We start from the raw sequence: 23,332 nt of genomic DNA on the forward strand, positions 1-23,332 counted from the left end.
TCCTTCTACTGCACCCTTTGGTAGTTGTTTGTTTAAGGACGTCCAGACAGGCTTCTGCTCTCCAAGTATCTGTCTAGGCTTTTAAGTCCTAAATCAAACACTTACGGTTCTGCTGTATCTAAAATGAAACCCATTTCACTTTACTTACTATGCTGAGCCATCCTCCAAATCTTAGCAAAAGCCTTTTATCTGAGAATCCTTTCTGGACTACTCTCAGGAACTTTGGCATACTGTGTTCTAGGCTTCTAACCTTTCCAGATTAGATTTTAATTCTTCAGGGCTCACCACCTATGGCAAAAGAATAGCAGTAAACTAAAATCTTTGGATTTGAAGATAATTGGTACTTAGTAAACACTTTTTCCTGTTACAAACAGCATCCAAGTCTTAGTTGTCTCAAAGCTCACAGTGGGGAATGAGGCAAGTCCTAAGCTTGAATGTAAATTTGGGTTTATTCCAGGTTACTGAGTGCCCTGGCTTTCAGTAAGTAGGCTTTAAGATGAACTCAGGAAATCCCCAGAACATGTTTCTCAGCTAAGTTTGTTTAGGACCCCAAGTATATACACCTATAGACATGTCATAATTTCTACGTAATTAGGGGTTAACAGGAATATATCTGTGCCCCAAAGATTCTTCAGCAGCAGCCATTGGTGTCAGGTCTTCTGTTAAACTACTCTACTCTTTCATATTTAGTCTAAGACATGTTGAAAAATCCATTTACTAATTGCATGGATAATTATGCCTTACCTTCTGTTGGCCTTGTCTAGAATAAGTAATTTCTTTCAGCAGTGTTTTCCATGGGAACACCACCAACTGTATAACCAATACCTCAAAAATTTACAGCTTATAACACAACTTTTATTAGAAAAGTTATACATAACATAGCATCAACTATTTTCAAGAACAATATTAAACCCAATAAAGCAACAAAAACCAGACTAACAAAATGTGTAACAAGAAACTAATGACCTTTCTATAATCAAACATTCAATTATCTACAATGTCTTTTTACAAAGGGAGAAAAACCAATGGTTTACAGGCACATTATATTGAAAATAAAGCTGCAATAGCAATTTTATACAATTACCATTCTCAAGAAAATGAATCATCAAAACAGTGATTACACGTTCACAAATTTAAAACCTTTCACTTAGTTTTTAAATTACTGGGTATACACTGAAGTCTGAGTTTCAAAAGTGATTTTTTTTCCCACAAAAGTGCCACCACTTAAGCTAGAACTCTCAGTGTAATTTTCCCCTAAAAGTTAAGACATTTTGATAATGATAAGTCACATAATTTCTGGTGCTATCTGGTCTGTTAATTATAAAACCTTTATTGGATGTTTTCACTTAAATTATAGGAAACTGGATACAGGATTTCTGTTGCAAAGCTATTAAAGTTCCAAACACAGAGTGTACAGCGTTGGAAAAAGAGGTCAGTAATAAAACTTATAATAAATATCAGAGAAGCCATTAGTTTTTACAGCATTGTCTGCTGAAAGGTTAAGTCAACCAGTATATGATTTCCCATCAGTCTTGTCCTTTCAGTTGGTATAGCAATTTCTATTTTCATGATCTGAATACTTCAATATACCTAAACATCTTTTTAAAACTTTGATTTTTAGCTCCTGGAAAATTATAAATGTTTAAATTCATTCTACTCTAAAAGTCTATTTCTGCTCATTTTAGAGCCTCACTAAAACAACCGATTTCAGGATAGTAAGGTTCATTAAAATGATTCATGGAATGCTTTTAAAATAGTTCTATCCTTTTGTAACTGAAGGGGATGAGTTACAACACAATTTCACACACCCCCTTGGTCATAATGGAATTACACTTTACATATCTTGAGGACAATCTGTTTTGGGCACCATCCCAAAGAACAGTGGTTACCAAGAAGATTGCCAGTGTTACTGATGGGAAAAGACAATTTCTAAGATTCACACCCTAGTTCAGACATTTTTCCTGACAAGTTGTCCTTTCCAATGCAGTAATGGAGAACAAAGATAAAAATCCTGACTTTTGACCGCTATTCAACATTATTGCATGCGCCAATATTGCACACATATATTCTGAACTGTTTAATCTTGGGTGCTTGTTTTCTACATCAGAACACAATCCATACAAGCAGTTTCCCTTAAAGATGAAACTGATAAATTTAAAATACTGGAAAAAATGAAAAAAAATGCAGAGACTTTGTACAGACAAAAATCTGAATTAAAGGGTTTTGTGTGCCCTACACATGGGGGCAATTTTTACACACTAGTGAAATGAACACTAGCTACAATGCTTCTAAGCTGCTCAAATAATGTGAAACCTTGGTCCAGGTGTTGCGATGATGTCACTGTATGGTTCTTCCTGTGTCAGCTCAATAGCTTGCTGCTTTTTAAGAACCAAGAAACTGTAGAATTTTGCTGCAGCTTGCTTTCTGTTTGTGTTTCGACATAACTCAAGCAAACTGATAGATTCAGCTCCAGTTTTAGCAAGAGCTCGCTGAAAAAAAAAAAAGGAATTAAAAAGAAAGTAATTTGTATAATAACATGCTATTTGGGGATACTGAAAAAAGTATACTGTAATACTGTATATTCTGTTGGAGGCTGGGAGAAGACTAAATAGTAAGAGTGATTCTCACATCAATCAAGAAGGTAAAAAGAAAGTTGATCATGGTATATCTAAAATCATAAATCCAAGAAATATTAAAATTACTCATTTTCTTTGGACATCTAATGTGATACAATAATAAAATCTAACACTTCTATTTCAACTGATTCCAACTATCCTTTGAATTGAATTTATTTTGGGAAACCATGAGCAACTTCCCTGGTATGTCATAGATGCTTAAGATATTTGGTATTTTAAGGCCCAAGGGAAGTGACATCTGACATTACAACAATTTGACAAACTGAATTATTCAGAGATTAAATTTGCTCAACCAGAAATAAGATGACACACAAAGGCGTACCATAAATCACCATCACAATTCTGCTTTGTAAGAAAGATTAATCATAGAAAAGTAACAGTTTAAAATATGTAACAGGTATTCTGGTTATAGCATGTAACTTTTTTTTTTAGGGAGTAATGGCACAAGTCTTTCCTGAGGATTCTATGACTGCCCCGGCATACCTGAAGACCATGAAGCATCTGCTGAGTTCTTTTGTTCCATCTTCTTTCTTCTTGATCCTGATCACCCCCCGAAGCATCTTCATCCTGAATGAAGATGACCCCACAAGTAAGCTGATAAAAATCTGCTGCAAAATGAAATTTCTATATTTCCTAAATTAAACTATTCTGACTAAAAGAAAAATTATATTTGATCCTGCTGAAAAATCAAATCTAGTGTGAAGTTTGTCTTTCTTAAATTACAAAAGAAAGTCTTCTCTGTACCTGCAAGCAAACATTTGGCTGAATATGAGATTTTGTACTGGTCTAGAAAGATGTGCTCTATACAGCATGGTCCATGGACTATTGCTGGTTAGGTTATTTGGCCCCTGTTAAGATAAGGAAGGAACTTATGCTGAGATATAGATCAACTATGCCACTCACGTATTCACTTGAGATCAACAGCGTATTATGTTATATTTTTTGGAGCGTGATATTCTAGGTGATTTATAATCTGGCAGACTCCTAATCTCATTGTGGACCAGTACCAGAGAAGAGGCCACAAACTAGCAAAGATGAATAAGTAGTACTTAGTGGGCTATGACACATCATATATATTTTACTTGAGCCACTTAGCTCCCAGGATAGACTAGAACTATCACCACGTCCCAAAGAGTCAGAAGTGAACAGCTTTACACGTAACAGGAAGCACAATGACTTTATCTCAGACTTAGCATTGACAATGTAGTGCTCATATTAAATCTTAAGCACTAAGTGCTAATGAAATGTATCCAATCCATTAACTTTTAGCCTTGGAAGAAATTTAAAAGCTTCAATGCCACCTGGAAGGCATTTAAAATAAAGGTCTAAATAAAGTTCTTGAGGTTCTTGATGGTCAAATATTTTAACAGCCAAAGCAGAGCCCAGGAAAAAGAAATCCATTCCTAAAGCATCTCTATACTTAAGAGTCATTCTAGCCTTCACTCAATCTAAAGTCACATCCTACTCCAGTCTAATAAAAACAAAACACACATGAAAAATGTTTATCTGATTTCCAGGCCATAGGTAACAATAATAGAAAGAACTGACTATTGACCGTAAGACAATAAAAGCAGCTATAAGCAATTTAGTTGTGAAGCAAAAACAAACAAACAACCCAGTGAAGGGCAGTCCCATGTCCTTCAAAAGCCAATGAGTTATAGCAGAGCATACAATTTGATGTTTTTAATGATGAGCTAGATCACTAAACATTTGGTTTAAAATTTGCTTATGTTTAAACATGTTTTCATCACTCTGATGCTCAACATCAATGAACTTAATCTCTAATATGAAAATTAAAAAAGCTGGTAGGAAGATTTTTGCTAAAGGTGGAATGGGATTTTTTCAAAATATTACCTCCTCCTCTTCCTCTTCTTCTTTCTCCTTCTCTTTCTCCTTTTCTTTTTCCGGGAGAAGCTCTAACTCTGGAATTAATTGACAGATATTTGGAGGCTCTTCTGGGGGCAGTTCTACAGGAGGTATTTCCATCTGCTCTACTTGCTGAGGCTTAAAACAATAAAAATAAGGCAATTTAAGATGCACATTTTAAGGGTGGCTTCTTTTAAATTTGGTCAAGTCTTCAAAATGTAAAGACTAGGGCAATATTGCATACTTCCTCACAACCAAAAATTGATTATACAGGGTGGGAGCAAAAGCAAGCTTGCAGTTATTAATATAAGAATACAAAAATAAACTTTTCACACACAAGTAAAGCTTCAACATTAAAGTATTGTAGTTTACAAAAGAAATAGATCCTTTATCTTATTATACTAAAATAATATACTAGAATAAAAGTGTTTTTACACTTTTTAGGAGTAAAAAACTTCCACAAGTCTATGGTTTTTCTTATTTGCAAATTTCTCACATAAATGGTAAACATCCTCAAAAATTTCTATAGTAACATTTTAGGGAAAAAACACACAAAACAGAACTTAATTCAGGGCAGTACAGAAACCCTTCAATTAGCCTGCTACTATCATCATTACTGCTCACAATTGCTTTAAGGCTATCCAACTAACTTGGGCACTAAAAAAAGCCTTGAAGCTCTTAGAGCAGCAAATAGAAGAGAGATAATTTTGGAGGTCCATCTCTTTTAAATTTCCTTCCTCTCAGGCTTTAATATAGAAAACAACAAAAAAGTCTGTAACCAAAGGAATGTCAAGGAACAATTACCAGGAGAGGTACTAGAATAATCGACTCACTTAGCTGTTCCTATTCCTGAGCTCAGAGAAAAATGCTCTTTTTAGACAACTTCTTACCACCAGAGGGCAGAGAACTAGTTCTTAAAACTGGCAGAGTATCTTGCCAATGTCTCTTGATGGAGGCTGAACCAGATTTATTTATTCTATGGACTTAAGGTTGAAAAGTCTTAAACCTGACCTTACTTCCTTTAGTTTTCTTATCCTTAGTGACCCTAATGGTAGCTAGTCTGAATGAAGTAGCCAGATGTTACTTTGCTTTTTTTCAGCAATTTGAAAGTATACTCTGATTATTTAATATTTAATGGGTCATTTAATGATAGTCTAAAATTACCTACTATTGGAGATATGTAAGAATATTTGTTAAAGATTAAACCAGAATCTGAAACAGAATAGTGTCCAGGAATGAACCCATACATACCCAGTCAATTAATTTACAACAAAAGAGCCAAGAATATACAATGGGCAAAGGACAGGCCTTACTGTAATCATTTAATAACATTTACATGTATCAATTCATTGTTTTTCACCTTAAACTAATACAATGTTAATTATTTCTCAGTAAAACTGGAGAAAGTTTGATCTTGCTCAAAGCAAAATAGAGAGGTCAGACACCTGAGACTGGATAAATGACAGTCTGTTCACACTTGGCCTGGAATGTACAAGAATCTACTAGCTTATTTTCAAGTACAAAAATCCTATCTAGCAGAAAGTTTGTTTTATTTTACTCACAAAATATTTAATACATGTAGAATTTAACAGGTTCAATATACTGCTTTTCTTGTTTTATCTAGAATTATCAGGTTCACCCTGGACTAATATTTGAGAAAGAAAAATAAAACCAGAACCAAGGTCAGGGTCAAGGGTGGTCACTTTAGGCCACGCTGAAGCAAGACTATCCAAGAAGAGTCAGAAAGACTGAAAATCCCTAGAGCATCTTCTCTCACTTAAGGCACATTGTGCTCATACCCTTGGCTGCCATTCTTCCTCTTTGGACCCAGGCGCCTTTGCATTTTCTGCCTAAACCAAGACACTTTAAAAGGGCTGCCTCAATAACACTCGCTAGTACTAGGGATTTAAAATGAGAATACCCCCATACATACAAACATTGTGATGGAGAGATGTGCTTACTTACAGGGATCACAGGCTCTGGGTCAATTTGTCCTGCTTTTCGCTTAACTCCCTGAGGTGGTGGTGGGGGCATGGCTGACTCGTCCAAATTTGTTCTGCTGGTCTCCATCACTGACTCCTGGAGGCGGCTTGGCTCTTCCAAAATGGGCTCATCTGCAATTGGCCATATGGAAAGACTAAGGTCATACAGTCTTGATCCATTTACTTTTAATACTAAGATGTAGGTACTTGCTCTAATGGAGATGCCATATAAAATTTCCTTCACAAAGATTACTCAATTTGTAATACACTTAAAGGTGGAAAAGCACCTTAAGTCCCACCTCCAGTCCAATGCAAGATAATCCTTTAGCAGACTATCACACAGCCAATCATGAAAACAGAAAGCTTCATATCTAACAAAGCAATCACAATATAGCAAGGCCTGTCTTTCCCTGTCCAAAAACGTTAAGTATATTATCTTGTTCATATAAATGTCATTAGGGAACTATCACAAAAGAACAGACCGATAACATCACGTTGCTGCTGTTGCTGTTGCTGTTCCTCTCTGGGAACCTCGGGATTTTCAAATTCTTTGAGGAATTCATCCAAATTATCAGCCTCTCCTCCTTTCCTCCTTTTTCTAAGATCTTCTGGAACTAGAGGTGTAAGACAGCGTGTAAAGAGCTATAAAAAAATTAAGGGAAAAAAGCCACTCAATTATAAAATAAGTCACATTATTAACGAAAAAGCCACCGACATTTCTATTTTCCCTAAGTTTTAATATAGTTGTAATTAGTGTATATATAGTTAGCATAATTTCTACTTAATGTTATAACTAGTCATAGTTCATTCCATCTTAAAATGACTTTAAATACAGGCTTTAAAATTATAACAAATTTTTAAAAACTTCAAAGTGAGTGAAAATTTTAAATCCACTTGTCTTGTAACTGAGATAAAATGTAAGTTTCCATTTATTTGCCTAAAGTTTATTTTCATATTGATACTTAATACTCAATCCAACTGGAATGATATCAAACAGCTTTAAATAGTGCTTTATCACCTATCATTTTAACAAAATATTCCATTGAGGAGATATATGTATCTCACACTTCAAACATTTTTCAATATATTTTCTTTTAAAAATATTAACTGTAAGCAACAATGTAATTAACATCTTCAAAGAAATGGCTTTTCCATATTTTGAATTACTTCCTTAGAAAAAACTCCTGTAAGAAGACCAAGTTAAAAAATATAAATTTTCCAGATGAATATTTTATAGGACCATGCTTTCAATAAAAAGCAGTTTTACCATTGTCTTGCTGCTTTGAAACACTTTAAGTTTAGAATACAAAGAATAAAGTAAAATCAGTTGGTTCTATGCATATTTCAACCTTACGAAGAATAACAACCTATCAACATTGCTCTGTCACTCTTTAGATGCCCCAGAATCTTCTTTTGGAGTACTTTGGAACCTAAAGTGAGCAGAGAGGGCCTCTTTTCATAAAGCCAGTAGAAAAAGTATAACTATTACATGGTTTTAGCCTGAAAGCAACATCTAAAGATTGCAGATTTGAAGCACAGTGCACAATAAAGCAACAGAACTAATAGTTTATCAGAGGAGATTGAAGAACTATTAAAAAGGCCAGTAGCTTTTCTGTATCGGGAATATTCATTCTACATCTTTTAGAAATGCAAGTGTCACTCATCACCATCTTTCAGATCAAGGTAAGTTCAGTATATTGTGATTTAAAAAAGAAGCAACTGTATAATTGAAAAATACTTGATCAAAAATTATTCAAACAAAGGTTTTGAAAGTATTTTAAAAATAGTCAAAATGTATATGAAATAATAAATTCTGCAAACTGTATTACCTTCAGTAGTCTGTTATTCCATAAAGGCTGGGCAGGTAAAGAGAAGAGTTTTTCCACTCCCCCTGTCTCTTTCCACATCATCAGTTTCTTGGTGGGTGGTGCCAGATCCAAAGTTGTAACAATGTCAGAATAATCACTAAGTTGGGCCCTAATGGTCTTACTATCCAACTCTTTGACACTGTCAACAATTAACTTCCTCTTTCTCTTGGCTTTTGTTTCTTTGACTGAAATGAAAAAGAAAAGAAAATCATTTTCCCACGAGGGCAGCAAAAAAACACATAGTGCCCAGACTGGGTCTCATTGTATCCCTTGCTTTTCTACAAACCCACTAGGAAAGTTAAACCTCATGAGGGCAGAATCTCTCTCTTTTAAAGGTTTTTAAATTTGTTTTTAGAAAGGAATGGGAGGGTGGGTAAAATGTTGAGGTGAGAAGGAAATAGCAATCTGCTGCTTCCTACACTGCATACCAGGGACCAAGCCAGCAACCTGGGTAACACCAGCCAGGGCCAGAATCTCTCTTAAATTAGGTTTCCCAAGCACCATGCAGAAAAGAGGCTGGCATGCAATAGGCGCTTAATTTTCTGAATAAATAAATATGGATTTAGTACAAAATGAGTAAATTCAAGAGCCAATACATTTATCCATGTAACTTTATACAGTAAACATAGAACATATCACACTTAGGCTCAAGTTCTAAGCTGCCTTATTAGTTGAGTGAAAGTTGAATTCAAGTTAAGAGAAGCTGACTTCGTCTTGCTTACCTCTTCATTTTCTTATTTGCAATATGGCCAACCACTTATAAAGGTTGTGAAATACTTAAGACTGTTGGACATAGATTGAGTCCTTCATAAATGGTTGCAATTACTAGGATTTTTATTGGAAAAGTTACAATTCATATATGGCAGTTGCACAAGCAGCCTGATGAAGTGAAACAAGCCCAAACCCAGTCAGATGCACCTGCAACTCCATCACAGGCATGTATATTCATTTCTAAACCTTACTAGAACTGTAGATATAGCATTACCTCAATTTTTGAATAACAACAAAAAACAGCTCATGGGATTAAGTAAATTCCTTAAGATTTTATCCTGTCATACATGTTATATCCCATAGGTTTTGTTTTTTTAAAATCCTCACTTGAGGACATATTTTTATTGATTAGGGAGAGGAAGAGAGAGAAACACGATGAGAAACAGATTGGTTGCCTCCTGTATACAGCCTGACCAGCAATCAAATTCATGACCCTTCAGTGCATAGGATGATGCTTTAATCAACTGAGCCACACCAGCCAGAGCCCCCACAGATTTTTATATACAATTATTTATGTGGTTTAAAATTCAGAAGATGTTATAGAGGGACAAGCCTTTGTCTAAACTGTCCTCCAGCTACTCAGCGTTCCTTTCCCTAAAAGTCAAAATTCAAGTTCTTAAAACAGCTGGCAAAGCCTATTTTAAACACTGCAGTTTACCTCCTTTACTTCACTTAATTTTCTCTGTAATATCTGTCACTAATATAGTACATTTTAATTTATTCATGTTCTCCTAATTAGTGTTCCATGAAGATAAAGATTTGTTTCATTGTTACATTTTTAGTTCCCACACAGTCAGGTACTTAAAAAGTGCTCATCATAAACCAGCCGCCCAAGTAGAAAAACCAAAAGGTTAAACTTGTTCTATTTAAAAGTAACAACTTGCCGAAACCGGTTTGGCTCAGTGGATAGAGCGTCAGCCTGCGGACTGAAAGGTCCCAGGTTCGATTCCGGTCAAGGGCATGTACCTTGGTTGCGGGCACATCCCCAGTAGGGGGTGTGCAAGAGGCAGCTGATCGATGTTTCTCTATCATCGATGTTTCTAACTCTCTATCCCTCTCTCTTCCTCTCTGTAATAAAATCAATAAAAAATATATTTAAAAAAAAAAAAAAAAGTAACAACTTATCTTGAATATACTGTAACTGATTTCAAGTATTCTATCCCATTGTACCCATAAACTACCTACAAATTTTAAAGTTTCACACCCAAATTATGTATCTCAAACTGCTTCTTTCATTCAGAAACAGCAGGCACCCCCCCAATTAATGTTTTGTTATGCTTCTTATATAATAACTAGAGGCCCGATGCACTAAAATCGTGCAAAGGGCTCGGCCCCCCACCCGCAGTGGCGGCTGCCTCTGCCTTGGCCCTCGCAGCCCCAGCTTCATCCGGAAGGACAACTGGTCTAATTAGCATATTATGCTTTTATTATATAGGATTATATAGGATATTCTTATATAATAAGAACACTGCTTTTAGAACCTCTGTTGGTTCACATTTAACCCTTTGCACTCGCTTGCTTTTTTCTCGATTCCTGCTACCAATGCTAACCGTGTCAAGTGACTCGACATCCAAGTGCAAAAGGTTAAATAAGAAAAAAAAAAGTATTTTTAGGTTTTCCTAGATTGTAGCCCAACTGTATAGAACTTTGGAAAATAACTGATTAGCCAGTCCTGTATTTTACTGTAAAACACCTTCTAATGTTTCCTGTTACACATGTGACCTGTTAGCATTTTGAGAATCCAGAAAGACTACATATTAGCAGAAAACTTGTTCTGTACTTTATGTTTCACAGCAACTTGCAAAAATATTCTTTCAGATACTCAAATTATATTTGAATTAAATAAAGGTTCTGATAGATGACTGTGACAAAGAAGAAAGAAGACTAGTTACCTAAAATGAGAGCAGGAATTTAGTGGACAACAGCCAGAACTAGGATCTTATGTTCTAATAAATTTTATAAGGCAAATGTGTGCTCACCAGTGATATCGATAGGTTCCAAAGCAAAGGCTTCTTCCTCATTCGGAACAAGTGTTGTTTGATCAGTCATAGTTGGCATTGGTTCGACAGGATCCACTGAATCAGGACTATCAGGCCCACCACCCACTATAAAAACAGAAATTTGGTCACAAAAGGTTTGGTTATTTAACATATACCCTACAGATGGGGAAAGAATGCCTCTGAAAAACTGGAAAAAAGGAAAACAACAAAAAGCAACCCATTGTTACCAAGAAAAAAGTTTTCTAGATCTGAGGAAGTCCCTCCAAACCAAACCCTGTGATTTATTATAATTATGATGATGATGATGATGTCACATTTGCTTATTGAAGTCTTGCTTATCTTTGGCCAAAAAAAAGGGTCGGGGGAACAGGGTTAGACATCTAAGAGACCCAGATCAATCAAAAGCACTGTTTTTAAGATTTACAAGTTTGTTCATTAAAAGCTTGAACATTTCAGTGTGTGGTCTTTATGTTAAGTATCTCTCTGGATATCATACAATCATGCCCAGGTCACTAAACATGAAATGCTTACTTGACACATTATCATCCTCATCCATATCATCATGTGCAGGCTGTTCTGGCAACATAACCCCCGTCTCCGAAAGGGCAGGAGGATCATCAAAGATACCGCCATCATTATTACTAATGAGTTTGTCATCTGAAATAGGGAATATAATTTAAATTTTATTCAAAAAAATGCTAAAAGAATATTCAATCACTGGGAAAATACAATTATGTTAAAATGGATTAAATTTAAAAACTTAAATCTGTATTCAATTTGCATCTCTTTCTCTTCAGGGTAGTGTATGAAAGTATAAAACACTTAGTATATAAAAATATTTCTCACTCCTTATATTCTCTAGTTCTTATCTCTATTTAAAATATATTTACTTAACACAGGTATCAAACACAAATAGAGCAGTTTTAAGAACTAGTAAAATTTAAACTGAACATTTACTGAGCCAATGGTCAGAATTCACACATGTATACCTAGAGTTACTCAAGACACAGAATTAGCAATAGCTCTAACATAAAGAAATTATATTAGAATAAACACTCTGACCTACCCAATATGCCACCATCATTTCCTTCTCCGAAGTTGTCATCCTTGTATTGGTCTTCATACTCTAAATGGTTAATTTTCTCATTCAGATTGCTGGTGCTCTGCTCAGGCTCTAACAGGAGGTTAGAAGCACTAGTGCTTACTAACATGTCATCGTCCTCAAAAGCACTGCCTTCTCGCATTATCTCTCGGTCATCCATTCCAAAGTCACCTGAATAAATTTTAGTTAGTCATTAACTGAAAAAAGTGAGAAACATGACTGATACAAAATAAAAAAGGTTAGTGATTTATGATAATGATGATGTCACATTTGCTTATTGAAGTCTTGCTTATCTTTGAATGTTAAAGTTTAAATCTTTAACATCTGTATTTCATAAGCTGAATCTGGGGCAAGATTGGCAAATTCAAAGTTAAAATACAAATTTAGGTTATCCTAAATATGTTAAGTAAATCTAAACAGGTATGCCTGTTAAGTGGCATTAACATTCATAGACAAACTTTGTTGTAATAGGTTTTCATCAAGAAAAGAATTTAGGCCTGACTGGTTTGGCTCAATGGATAAGAGTGTCAGCCTGCGGACTGATGGGTCCCGGGTTTGATTCCGGTCAAGGGCATGTACCTTGGTTGCGGGCACATCCACAACGGGGGATGCGCAGGAGGCAGCTAATCGATGTTTCTCTCTCATCGATGTTTCTAGCTCTCTATCCCTCTCCCTTCCTCTCTGTAAAAAAATCAATAAAATATATTTTAAAAAAATAAATAAAAGAATTTGGCTTGCTACAAGTTTTGAATAGTGAACTTCAATAGAATGCACAATGCAACTGGTTCCAACATAAATAGTTTAAAAGTGCGCATTACTTCAACATTGAGACTTTTCATACAAATCAATATACAGGTTTTATCATTGTGTATGAGAAATAGGAGTAGGCAAAGAATGAATTCTAAGTTTGGTGCATAAATGGAAATAATGCTTAATATACTGGAACGAAGGCAAATTTTTTTCCTAATAAAAACACGTGAGATGAAATTTTAAGTCATTCTGTCGCTGTGAATGTAATAAATGCCTGGTTTTCTTTTTTAAATTGCTAGCAGTACCAAACATAATTGTAATATTATAGCTAGTGACTAGTGATTTCTCTATTACCAAAATCATTTTCTTGTAGGATACTGATGTTCCCAACTTCTTCTCTCATGGTTATCTCTTCCACTCTACTCTGGTTCAGGCTGAACTGCTGGGCCACATCAATGTCACTGTAAAAAAATTTCAAATACACTTTAGTCAAGTCTTATCATAACATACAGTAATACATGGAGGCCAAGAATCTGAATGATTTACAAATTAAAGTTTCCTGGCTTTTCCGAGACCTGTTTCTTCTTCTAACAAGTAACCTTTCATATTGTTTTAAGGTATTAAACAAATAATTTAAAAAAAACACCACAAAACTCACATAATGTTAAACACCAGTCAGCAGTATAATTGGCCATATTCAGAATGTAAATAGTTCAAAACACATAATTGGGTTAGTTTAGTAATTAAATGGCAAGGAAAAATGAGAGAGAGATGCAGAGCTGGTGTAAATTCTTGAGAGACTATGAGACACATCAACCAAGTAAAGTATGCAGACTGTGTACAGACCTAACTCAAACAAGCTAGAAGAAAAAAGGCCCTGTGTGTCAACTGGGACATCTGAACGCTGATTGGACATACAGTAAGGAATTACTTTAAGTTTTCTAACATATGATGTTGATATGGATAGGTTTTAACCCTTTGCACTCACTTGCTTTTTTCTTGATTCCTTTATTCTACTCAGGATTTAATTTTTTAAATACCCCAGATTTTACAAAGCGCAGCAGAATAAAAAACTGGAGTTTCATACAAACTTATTTATTTGGATTTTTTTATATTTCAAATTATTGATACATTCAAAGAGTAATTTTAATCTCGACATCCAAGTGCAAAAGGTTAAAAATTCCTTATTTCCAAAGAGAAACATACTGAGTTATTTACAGTATTTAATAAGATATGTGTTATTTGCTTTAAGATAATTCAGTGGGGACTGGAGGGTGAGTTGGAGAAATACATATGAAATAAAAGTGGCAATATCAATAATTAAAACTGGATAATCAGTACATGTAGTTCACAATACTAGCCTGCCTACTTTTAGTTATGCTAAGAAATTTCCATGATAAAACATAAAAAACAATCTATATATATGAAAGCCAAGTGACTGGAATGCCAGAATGAACGGCTGCTTTGATGCACACTGCGGCCCTGATCATCCCTCTCATCCCCAATCGGGGGTGGGGCCGACTGGCCAACCGCCCACAGCATCCCCCCCTACCCCATCAGCCCAGCCCAATCGGCCCTAATGGGAGTGGGTTGGCTGGACCCCACCCATGTATGAATTTGTGCACTGGGCCTCTAGTACAAGAGGAAACAAACAGTAAAGCAGGTAGATAATGATAGTGCCTTCCTAGCACTAATTAACTAAGAAATAAAAATAGCTCCAATTTAATTAGAAGTCATAGATCATTTTAAAAAGCAGAGAAATTTGTCAAAAGATAAATGGGACTTGGTATAGAGGGTTTCTTGGTTGTCAACTGTAGTAATCAATCACTTGGAAACTTCCAGTCACACTCTGTGTCATGGTTGTGATAGCTGGATTTTGAGGACTTAAGGAGGGGAGCAGTATACTACAGTATTCTGCTATAATGGTCATCTCTGTACAACTTTCTCCTCTTAAATGTGCTGTGACAATGACCATTTCATGCTCTTCATAGAAAGTTATCCCCTATGTTTATTAAACTAATACAAAAATTATGGCTGAGTATAGCTCGGCAAAACAAACCAAAACTTACTAGATGATTTTAATATATTCCCCTGAAGAAAAATCATGAAGCAATAGTTCAAGTTTGCTGGTATCATGATGTCAAGCACATACCTAGACAACTGTTCTGTTTATATAAGCTCTGGCCTAAGCACATGAGAATTCTCTTATCTTACCTGTGTTAAAGTTGGTATCTTCTACACTATTTTCTTATAGAAGCACTTTTAGGTTATATTTAGAAATACATAAACATACTTCCATTTAGGCTACCCTATCCTTAATGAAAGAGTATATATTTTAGCTAAATGTTAATTCAATGTCAAAACATTCCCAAGGAAAACTGTTCATTTAGAAGCCAATAACATTTTTCTTGTAGACCAAGTCAACAATTAAAAAAAAAAAAAAAGACATACTCTAAGTCAGGCAATGGCTGATCAAAGTCATGAAATTCTTCAGGTAAAGTAATGGCATTGTAGGCGGCTTCTCGATTTTCCTCAGGCAGGTCAACAACACCTGGAAAAGAAATGGGAAGCTTCAAAGTCTGGCTACACAAGATTATCCAGGGATCCAAGAAAGGTACAGTGGGTATAACTTCCCAAGGTTGTACTCTAGAAGGTAGATAACATGCAAAGTACCTTGAAGCACAGTACTTTTGTTTTTCTATAATCATTCGCCATACTACTCCCTTTACAAAAAAAGTCAAAGCACTATTATGCATGAAGCTAATAAGTCTTTAAAAGAACATATCAACAAATAGTTTTTAAGATAAGCATAAAATGTATGAGGAAGACAAGGAATTACTGCAAACCAGTCAGTCCCCCAAATGTTAAGAGGAGTTGGTGTTTTAAGGAAAATGAGATAAAAGATTTAAGTTTTTAAAATATTTTCCAAGCTGTCTGTAATAAATATACATTGCTTTCAAGACAAAAATAACAAAAAATCATGTTATTTAAACAAAATGCCCTTAGTAGCTATGTGTTAGAAATCATCCAAGTATCACAGCCTCTGCCCTAAATATTTACTTTTCAAATAAAATCTCAGATCTTAAACATTTCACTATTCACACAGTAAAATAAATTCAAGTACCAGAACATAACCTTAGTAGAAAATACCGTATAAGGCATCTCTTTCATACATTCAGATTACTTTAATTAGAATAAAATTTCACCAATGCTTTAAAAATTATTTGGGAAAAATTAAAATCCTCAATTTTCTTTTCTGAGCTCTATATGTTAAAAAAATATATAAATAAATAACTGGTAGCCCTGCCCGGGTAGCTCAGCTGGCTGAAGCATCGTCCTGTACTCCAAAATAAATAACTGGTTTTCAACAGTTTAACCTCTGATGACTGAGTTCTACACAAGTTGCTGCAAAGGGGCTAAAAGAAAAAGGCAGCTCCAAAGGAAGAACAAAGAAGGGGTGACTGTCATAATCACATCGGTAGAACAAAAGTGAAGTGGGTTTCCTCTCTCAAACCACTGTCTCTCCCAGCCTTGCTATACTGTGAAGGGCCCTTTGTGTTGAAATTAAAATAAAACAGGACATGCTGAGATAGACAATTTTTTAGCATTTTTTCACACCAAACATGAGAAAGCCCAATATTTAAAAAGAAAAAAAGTCAACAATACCTGGCCGAAAAGCCATCTTTATCTTAATGAATGCTTCATTACAGTCTGCAAGGAGATATTTGGCTTTTCTGTGATAGATTCGAACTACTCCCAGTAAGAGATGTCCTGATGTTCGGAGTGCCATCTTCACCTGTGAATAAAACATTAATACTAATCTAATTTATAAAGTTAATTTTCTGGTTTTATAGGTAATCATACCTTAAAGCTTGTATTTTGTTCAATTTGTAGGCAGTTTTTACTTTATCTCTTTATATTTTTTATCATCATTTATTTGAAGTTACCTCAATCACCTCTATTTTATTTTTCACTGCTTTTACCTGTAAATTCCCCAAGTACCCCAAAGGATAGACTGGCAGTAATTCATGAATTTAACACAGACATGAAGGTACCTATGAAGCAGGCATTAAATTACGGTGTTCCATGGATTGTTGCCATGAGCACTTTAAGGAGCATGTGGTACTTTTGACTGCCAATCCAGACCCATTGCTCCTTGCTGGCTCACTGAACTCATTTTGTTTGGGAAGTAAATGTCCCCAGCCTCGAAGGATGATTGCTCCATTCTTCTCTGCTAATGCCTGCTCTTGCATTAGCAACCCAGTTCAGCCAGATTAATAAGTATAAAGTATATCAGAGAGATTCTAAGAAAGATTTTCCCATTATGTTAGAACACCCCCCTCTTCTTTCTTCCTTTCCTGCACTAATGTAAATAGGTAGGATTTGGAGCTGCATGCAGTCACCCTGTACTAGCGAGGCCAAAAGTATGAGGATACGAAGCCAACAAACTCAGAATGATAAGTCCTTGGATGACATCATTGAATTGCTGAACCAATCCTGTACCTTCCTATTTCTAAACTTCTAATTAAGTAAGACTGTTCACTTCCTTATTGTTTAAGCCACTTTTCACTGAGGTTTTTTTTAGTACCTGACTGGCAAGCATACTGATAAAGGATAATGGTACCTATCTTTTATTTCACACAGCCTATTTTTTTTCAAGGTAGATCTTGATCAATGCTTACGTGGGATGAGGTGCAGTGGTTGGGGAAGAATGAGAGAAGTAAACACCCAATGAAAATGGAAGGATTCAAAATTCCTCTAGCTATACTAAAAAAAATTTTTTGAGGGAATAAGACAACATGAACTTAAACTTCCCCATATCATTTTCATAATCATATCATAAATCCTTAGCAAATTCTAAGGTTGCAAAGAATGCAATTAAACATTTGCTTAAATTATAATAAGGAAATTATGTTACTTATAAAACATGTTATTTTTAAATATATTTTTATTGATTTCAGAGAGGAAGGGAGAGGGATAGATGGACACATCAATGATGAGAAAGCATAATCAATTGGCTGCCTCCTGCACACCCCCACTGGGGATCGAGCCCACAACCCGAGCATGTGCCCCTGACCGGAGTCGAACCCGGGACCCTTCAGTCCGCAGGCCAACGCTCTTTCCACTGAGCCACACCAGCCAGGGCTAAAACATGTTATTATTTTTAAGTTATATATACCCTCTCTATAGGATCTAGAATTCTATTTATAATGACTTGCAGGCTATTTACGGCCACTTGACATGAGTTACAGCAAAAATTATGAAGTTTACTGCTATAAATTCTTAGGTGTCTAAAATTATAATTCTACCTAATAAAATAGTAATATGTAAATTACCATCACTCCGCTACACCCACGATTGGGCCAGCGGGAGGTGCAGGGGGCGGGACTCGGGGTGGCCGGGGTAGCCGATTGGGCCAGCGTCTGTGCCATGGCTGTGCCGCGGCACAGAAGGGGCCTCTGGGGCAGCGAGCTCACGTCCCGCCATGGACCATCAAAAGCGGGGGAGCTGGGTGCCTGTCTGCTCCGGCACCAGAAGCCTCCGCCGAGCTGCTTCCGAAAGGCCTGTGCACCAGCATGGGAGCTGGGTGCCTGTCTGCTCCGGTACCAGGCCTTTCAGAAGCCTCCGAAGCCTCCGCCGAGCCGGAGGCTTCCGAAAGGCCTGGTGCACCAGCGGACAGGCACCCAGCTCCCCCGCGATCAAAAGTGAAAGCGTGTAGGGGACCCTACACGTGCATGATTCAATCATGCACTGGGCCTCTAGTAAATGTGATAAAAATCCAGGACTTATTGCTCCTAATGGAAAGCAAAAATATTTTATAATGTGGTCTTAGAAAATTTAAAATTAATATTGACTGCCACCTTCACCTAAAGGAAGACAGAAAAACCCCAAAACCTTTGCTTGCCATTATCTTGTCCAGAATTAAGAACCTTTACAAGTGGTGTTTGGATAAAGGCTTTCTTTTTGGATAGTTTGGTTCAGAGTTTAGCTGCTAGCTCATGCTGAGTGCAGGTATAATAAAGAACATGGGCTCTATCTATATCCAGGGAAAGCTCTGCAGAAGTTGCCAGTGGCTGTTCCAACCACAGGGAAGGGAAGAGACATCACGGAGGTGCAACTGAGCCATATGTCTGACACTTGCTCTAAGTAACCAGCATTTACAACTACACACCAAGAGCAAACATTATAAATTGAGACCACCACTTTACCCTGGGAAATATCTTTATATTCTATCACAATAAAGCAAAACCAATCAAATAAAAATCCACTTAGAAGTGGTTCTTAAAAGTGGGTTCATTCTTTCACATATACTCTGAAATCTTTTACATTATTCTTGAACCTTATGTATGTATGCCTTTCTTTTTCGGCTGTTGGTGCATACTATTTGTAGTGTCCCTTAACGTGGTAAAAAGCACTCTGCACATACTATGAAGAAATTTGTAGTCCTTTTAAGCCAAATCACCCTCAATATTTGCTTATGCATGTTAATTACCCACAAATATCAATTTAAAGAAAAGAGCTAAATTTCTCCTTTTCCATAAATTTACCTCAGTAAAGCATACCTATAAAAAAGTAAAAATCATGCTCCCATACAATTTGACTGGCAGTGTGAACTGGTACAATCTCCACGAAGAACCAATTGTTAATGCCTATCAGAAATCTAAAATGTAAGTTTATCACCTGGCCTTTCAATTACATTCCTAAACATTAATCTTAAGGAAAGACTTATAGATGTGAACAAAGATTTAGGAAGCAATGTTTAATAAATGGTTTTTTAAAAAGAGAAAAACAAAGATAACCTGTAATTCTACCACCTAGAGAAATCTTTACTAGGATTTTGGTATGCCTTCTAGGCTTTTATGTATGCATATACTCATCATTTTTCTGCTTTAAAAAATTTTTTAAAAAATATACTTTTATTGATTTCAGAGAGGAAATGAGTGGGAGAAAGAAACAGCAATGATGAGAATCATTGATCATCTGCCTTCTGCATGCCCCCACTGGGGATTGAACCCACAACCCAGGCATGTGCCCCGACTGGGAATAAAACCATGACCTCCTGGTTCATAGGTCGATGCTCAACCACTAAGCCTCGCCAACTGGGCAACATGATAATTTTTAATGGCTGCATTGCATTAAGACCAGAGGAATTAAAATTCAAAAATTCAGAAAGAAACATGGATAATTTTAAAAGACTGTTAAAATAAGTTATATACAATCAAAACAATGAATTATAAGCCCATAATTCTTTATCTGGAATCTTAGGGGCCAGATGTGTTTTGGAATTCAGAGCTTTTGAATATTATAAAGGTAAGGCAGTGCATATGGTGCACACTAAAACATCCCAGGAGCATAGAGCAGCCTCCCACAATCATACACGTTGGTATTTCTATAGTGAATTTATGAATATTAAAATTACCTTGCTTCAATTTTGGTCAAGTCTGTTTCTGTTTTTCTGTATTTAAGTTCTGTGGATGGAGACTATGACACTGCAATACAACCATTAAAAATGACAGTAGAGCTAGGAACACAGCTTTCCTGAATGCAGTCTTATTACAAAACATATTAATATATGCAGTATTTGTTTACATGCATAAAAAGGGAGAAAAATTATGTGTAAAATACATGCACAAGCGAAAGTCTAGACGTCAAAATACTAACAGTTTCTCTAGGTGGTAGGACTATTAGGTTACTTATTCTCTGTCAAGTTTTCATTCTAATAAAGTTCTGAAATTAGTATTGTCTTGGACATAACATGACAGAAATGCATTTAAAGCCAATAAATTCTACTAGCTATAACTCTAAAACTAGCAAAAAATTCCACATGCGGACACTTTATATAATTTACTCTCATTGCAAATACAAACGCTCATTTGCTCATCTAAAACATACACTTTCCCACACAACTTTTCTGAACAAGTCCCTGCAACAGCCACACTTTAATCCTCTGAGAACACCTCACTCTTATTTAACACATTATGCCAGCATGTCCAAACTGCCAATTCTAAGAAGAGAAGCTCCCAATGCTGGTCCAGACAGCTGTGATTTGGAATGTTTTCACAACAGGATCATTAGTGCATGTATGTATAAATACAAGAAATAAGAAAGGACCTTTAGAACACAGATGTTATTATAGAAAATATTTACATAAAATATTTAAGGACTTCCCTTAGTTCGAGATTATTCTTCGTACATTTTCAAACATCTTTTCTTTTTATGTTTTTATTGATTTCAGAGAGAGGAAGTGAGAGGGAAAGATAGAAACATCAATAACGAGAGACAATTATCAATTTGCTGCCTCCTACACACTCCCTACTGGGGATCAAGCCCGCAACCTGGGCATAGGCAGTGACCAGGAATTGAACTGTGACCTCCTGGTTCATGGGTCAAGGCACAACCACTGAGCAACACCGGCCGGGCATCCTTCGTACACTTTTGAAGTCTATTCGTCAATGAAATGCTAATGGTGAATTGTATATCTTGTGTTTTAAAGGTCCTTTTTAACAACACTAAAACCTCATATTACTCTAAGTCAGTGGTCGGCAAACCGCGGCTCGCGAGCCGCGGTTTGCCCTTCTGTTGACTAATGAGTTTGCTGACCACTGACCTAGACTCTCAATTCCAATAATTACAGGCTGTTGTTGTTCCTTGTGATTAAGCCCCTATCCCAGTGGTTAGCAAACTCATTAGTCAACAGAGCGGCAAACCGCGGCTCGTGAGCTGCATGTGGCTCGCGAGCCGCAGTTTGCCGACTGCTGCTAAGTTACACTATTTGTGAAATCCAAGGGTGTGAACTACTGTTTCAGAGGATGTCAATAAAAGCTCCTCCAGGAACAGAGCAGTACATAAGGCAGATAAGGTCAGGACATTCATGAGGCTTCCATTCTAGTGAGAGATAGACAGGAATTTAATAAGAGAAGATCACAACAAGTACAAAAGTCCTGAGATGGGGATGAAGCTTAGGTGGAGCAAGTGGTATAGATACTATCTGCTAGGTCAGTGGTCGGCAAACTGCGGCTCGCGAGCCGCGGTTTGCCACTCTGTTGACTGAGTTTGCCAACCACTGTGCTAGGTGGATAAGACAGATCTGCCCCTTGAAACCTTTTCTAAGTAATGGATTCTTATTTTGAATATTATGTAAATTCCTAAATGAGGAGCACCCACACACATAATTTAGTATAAAAACTTCTAGAAAGCCAAATATATAATATTAGGGTATTGCCTGACTTCATGCTTATCTACCGGCAAATAAAAATACCTGCATCAGAATATCAAACTGGAACTCTGGATAATCTATGGATTCTCTTTGGCTCCAATATACACAGATGCCTTACTTTAAGTTATTTTATAGAATTCTATTTACACATCAATGATCGACAAAAGGAATAAAAATATCAACATCAAACATACCTTAGGTGAGATGATACTCTCCACACTGCTTTCTAAATTACACTCAAACACATGGGCTTTGGTTAGCTTCTTATCCCAATGGGCCGCTAGCCAAATTTTGGCCAGCGGCCCTCTTTTACTGAGGACAAAATGTGCGTAGAACATTGTTCTGGTTGATTATGAAACAGGAGAAAATCTGAAAAGGAAAAAAAGTTAATATAAATACCCTAAAGAATTGAAATATTTATCACGACATATAAGAAGTCTAAAAATAAAAGTTTATTTTTTCTTTAGTATGAGAACTATGAAAGGATTGAATTTAGGATGCATCAAACACACACACACACACACACACACACACACACACACACACACACGCGCACAACCTATTGCTTTAAGAGGGTAGAAAAAGACCCCAAAATAATAAAGCTGAAAGGAAAGGGACAAAAGAGTCAAATTACACTCATGCCCTGCAGTCATCTTAAAGGTCCAGCTTTCTTTTGATGTGAAACTGTCATCAGAAAACTGTCATTTTTGAAGTTCCTTCAAGTGTTAACTTCACTCCTATCCTGATTATTGACTGTGGAGAGTCTGCTTCTGACCAAAACCTGGAGAATATATTCTTCATGGCAAGAAAAAGAATGTCCAAGGAGAAAAACACTCAGGCACAAATATTTTTTTAAAATATATTTTATTGATTTTTTACAGAGAGGAAGAGAGAGGGATAGAGAGTTAGAAACATCGATGAGAGAGAAACATCGATCAGCTGCCTCCTGCACACCCCCTACTGGGGATGTGCCCGCAACCAAGGTACGTGCCCTTGACCGGAATCGAACCTGGGACCTTTCAGTCCGCAGGCCGATGCTCTATCCACTGAGCCAAACCGGTTTCGGCTCAGGCACAAATATTAATCACTGAGAAAATTTTCATTGTTGGAACCCCATTAAAAAAGATTCTCAGCTTTATA

The 23,332-nt window shown here is 36.3% G+C and overlaps 1 protein-coding gene across 2 annotated transcripts in view; it reads right to left on the reverse strand.

Moving 5' to 3' along the window:
• Positions 1-323: 323 nt before the first annotated feature.
• The window catches only part of RAD21 (RAD21 cohesin complex component), a 29,324-nt gene continuing 6,315 nt past the window's right edge, over positions 324-23,332 (reverse strand). Inside the window, exons 2-14 of one of the 2 annotated variants that reach the window (XM_079796472.1) lie at positions 22,387-22,561; positions 16,642-16,771; positions 15,427-15,526; positions 13,330-13,436; positions 12,190-12,396; positions 11,655-11,780; positions 11,103-11,228; positions 8,314-8,537; positions 6,967-7,126; positions 6,468-6,616; positions 4,491-4,640; positions 3,120-3,203; positions 324-2,489 (exon numbers count right to left, since the gene is read on the reverse strand). In XM_079796472.1, the coding sequence (XP_079652598.1) occupies positions 2,298-2,489; positions 3,120-3,203; positions 4,491-4,640; positions 6,468-6,616; positions 6,967-7,126; positions 8,314-8,537; positions 11,103-11,228; positions 11,655-11,780; positions 12,190-12,396; positions 13,330-13,436; positions 15,427-15,526; positions 16,642-16,771; positions 22,387-22,530 (1,899 nt within the window). In that variant the 5' untranslated portion in view covers positions 22,531-22,561 and the 3' untranslated portion in view covers positions 324-2,297. The remainder of the gene's footprint in view (positions 2,490-3,119; positions 3,204-4,490; positions 4,641-6,467; positions 6,617-6,966; positions 7,127-8,313; positions 8,538-11,102; positions 11,229-11,654; positions 11,781-12,189; positions 12,397-13,329; positions 13,437-15,426; positions 15,527-16,641; positions 16,772-22,386; positions 22,562-23,332) is intronic. The other variant, XM_079796471.1, reaches the window with a different exon arrangement.

This window comes from Cnephaeus nilssonii, assembly GCF_951640355.1.
Source record: "Cnephaeus nilssonii genome assembly, chromosome: 18".
In the NCBI taxonomy this organism is placed as follows: Eukaryota; Metazoa; Chordata; class Mammalia; order Chiroptera; family Vespertilionidae; genus Cnephaeus; species Cnephaeus nilssonii.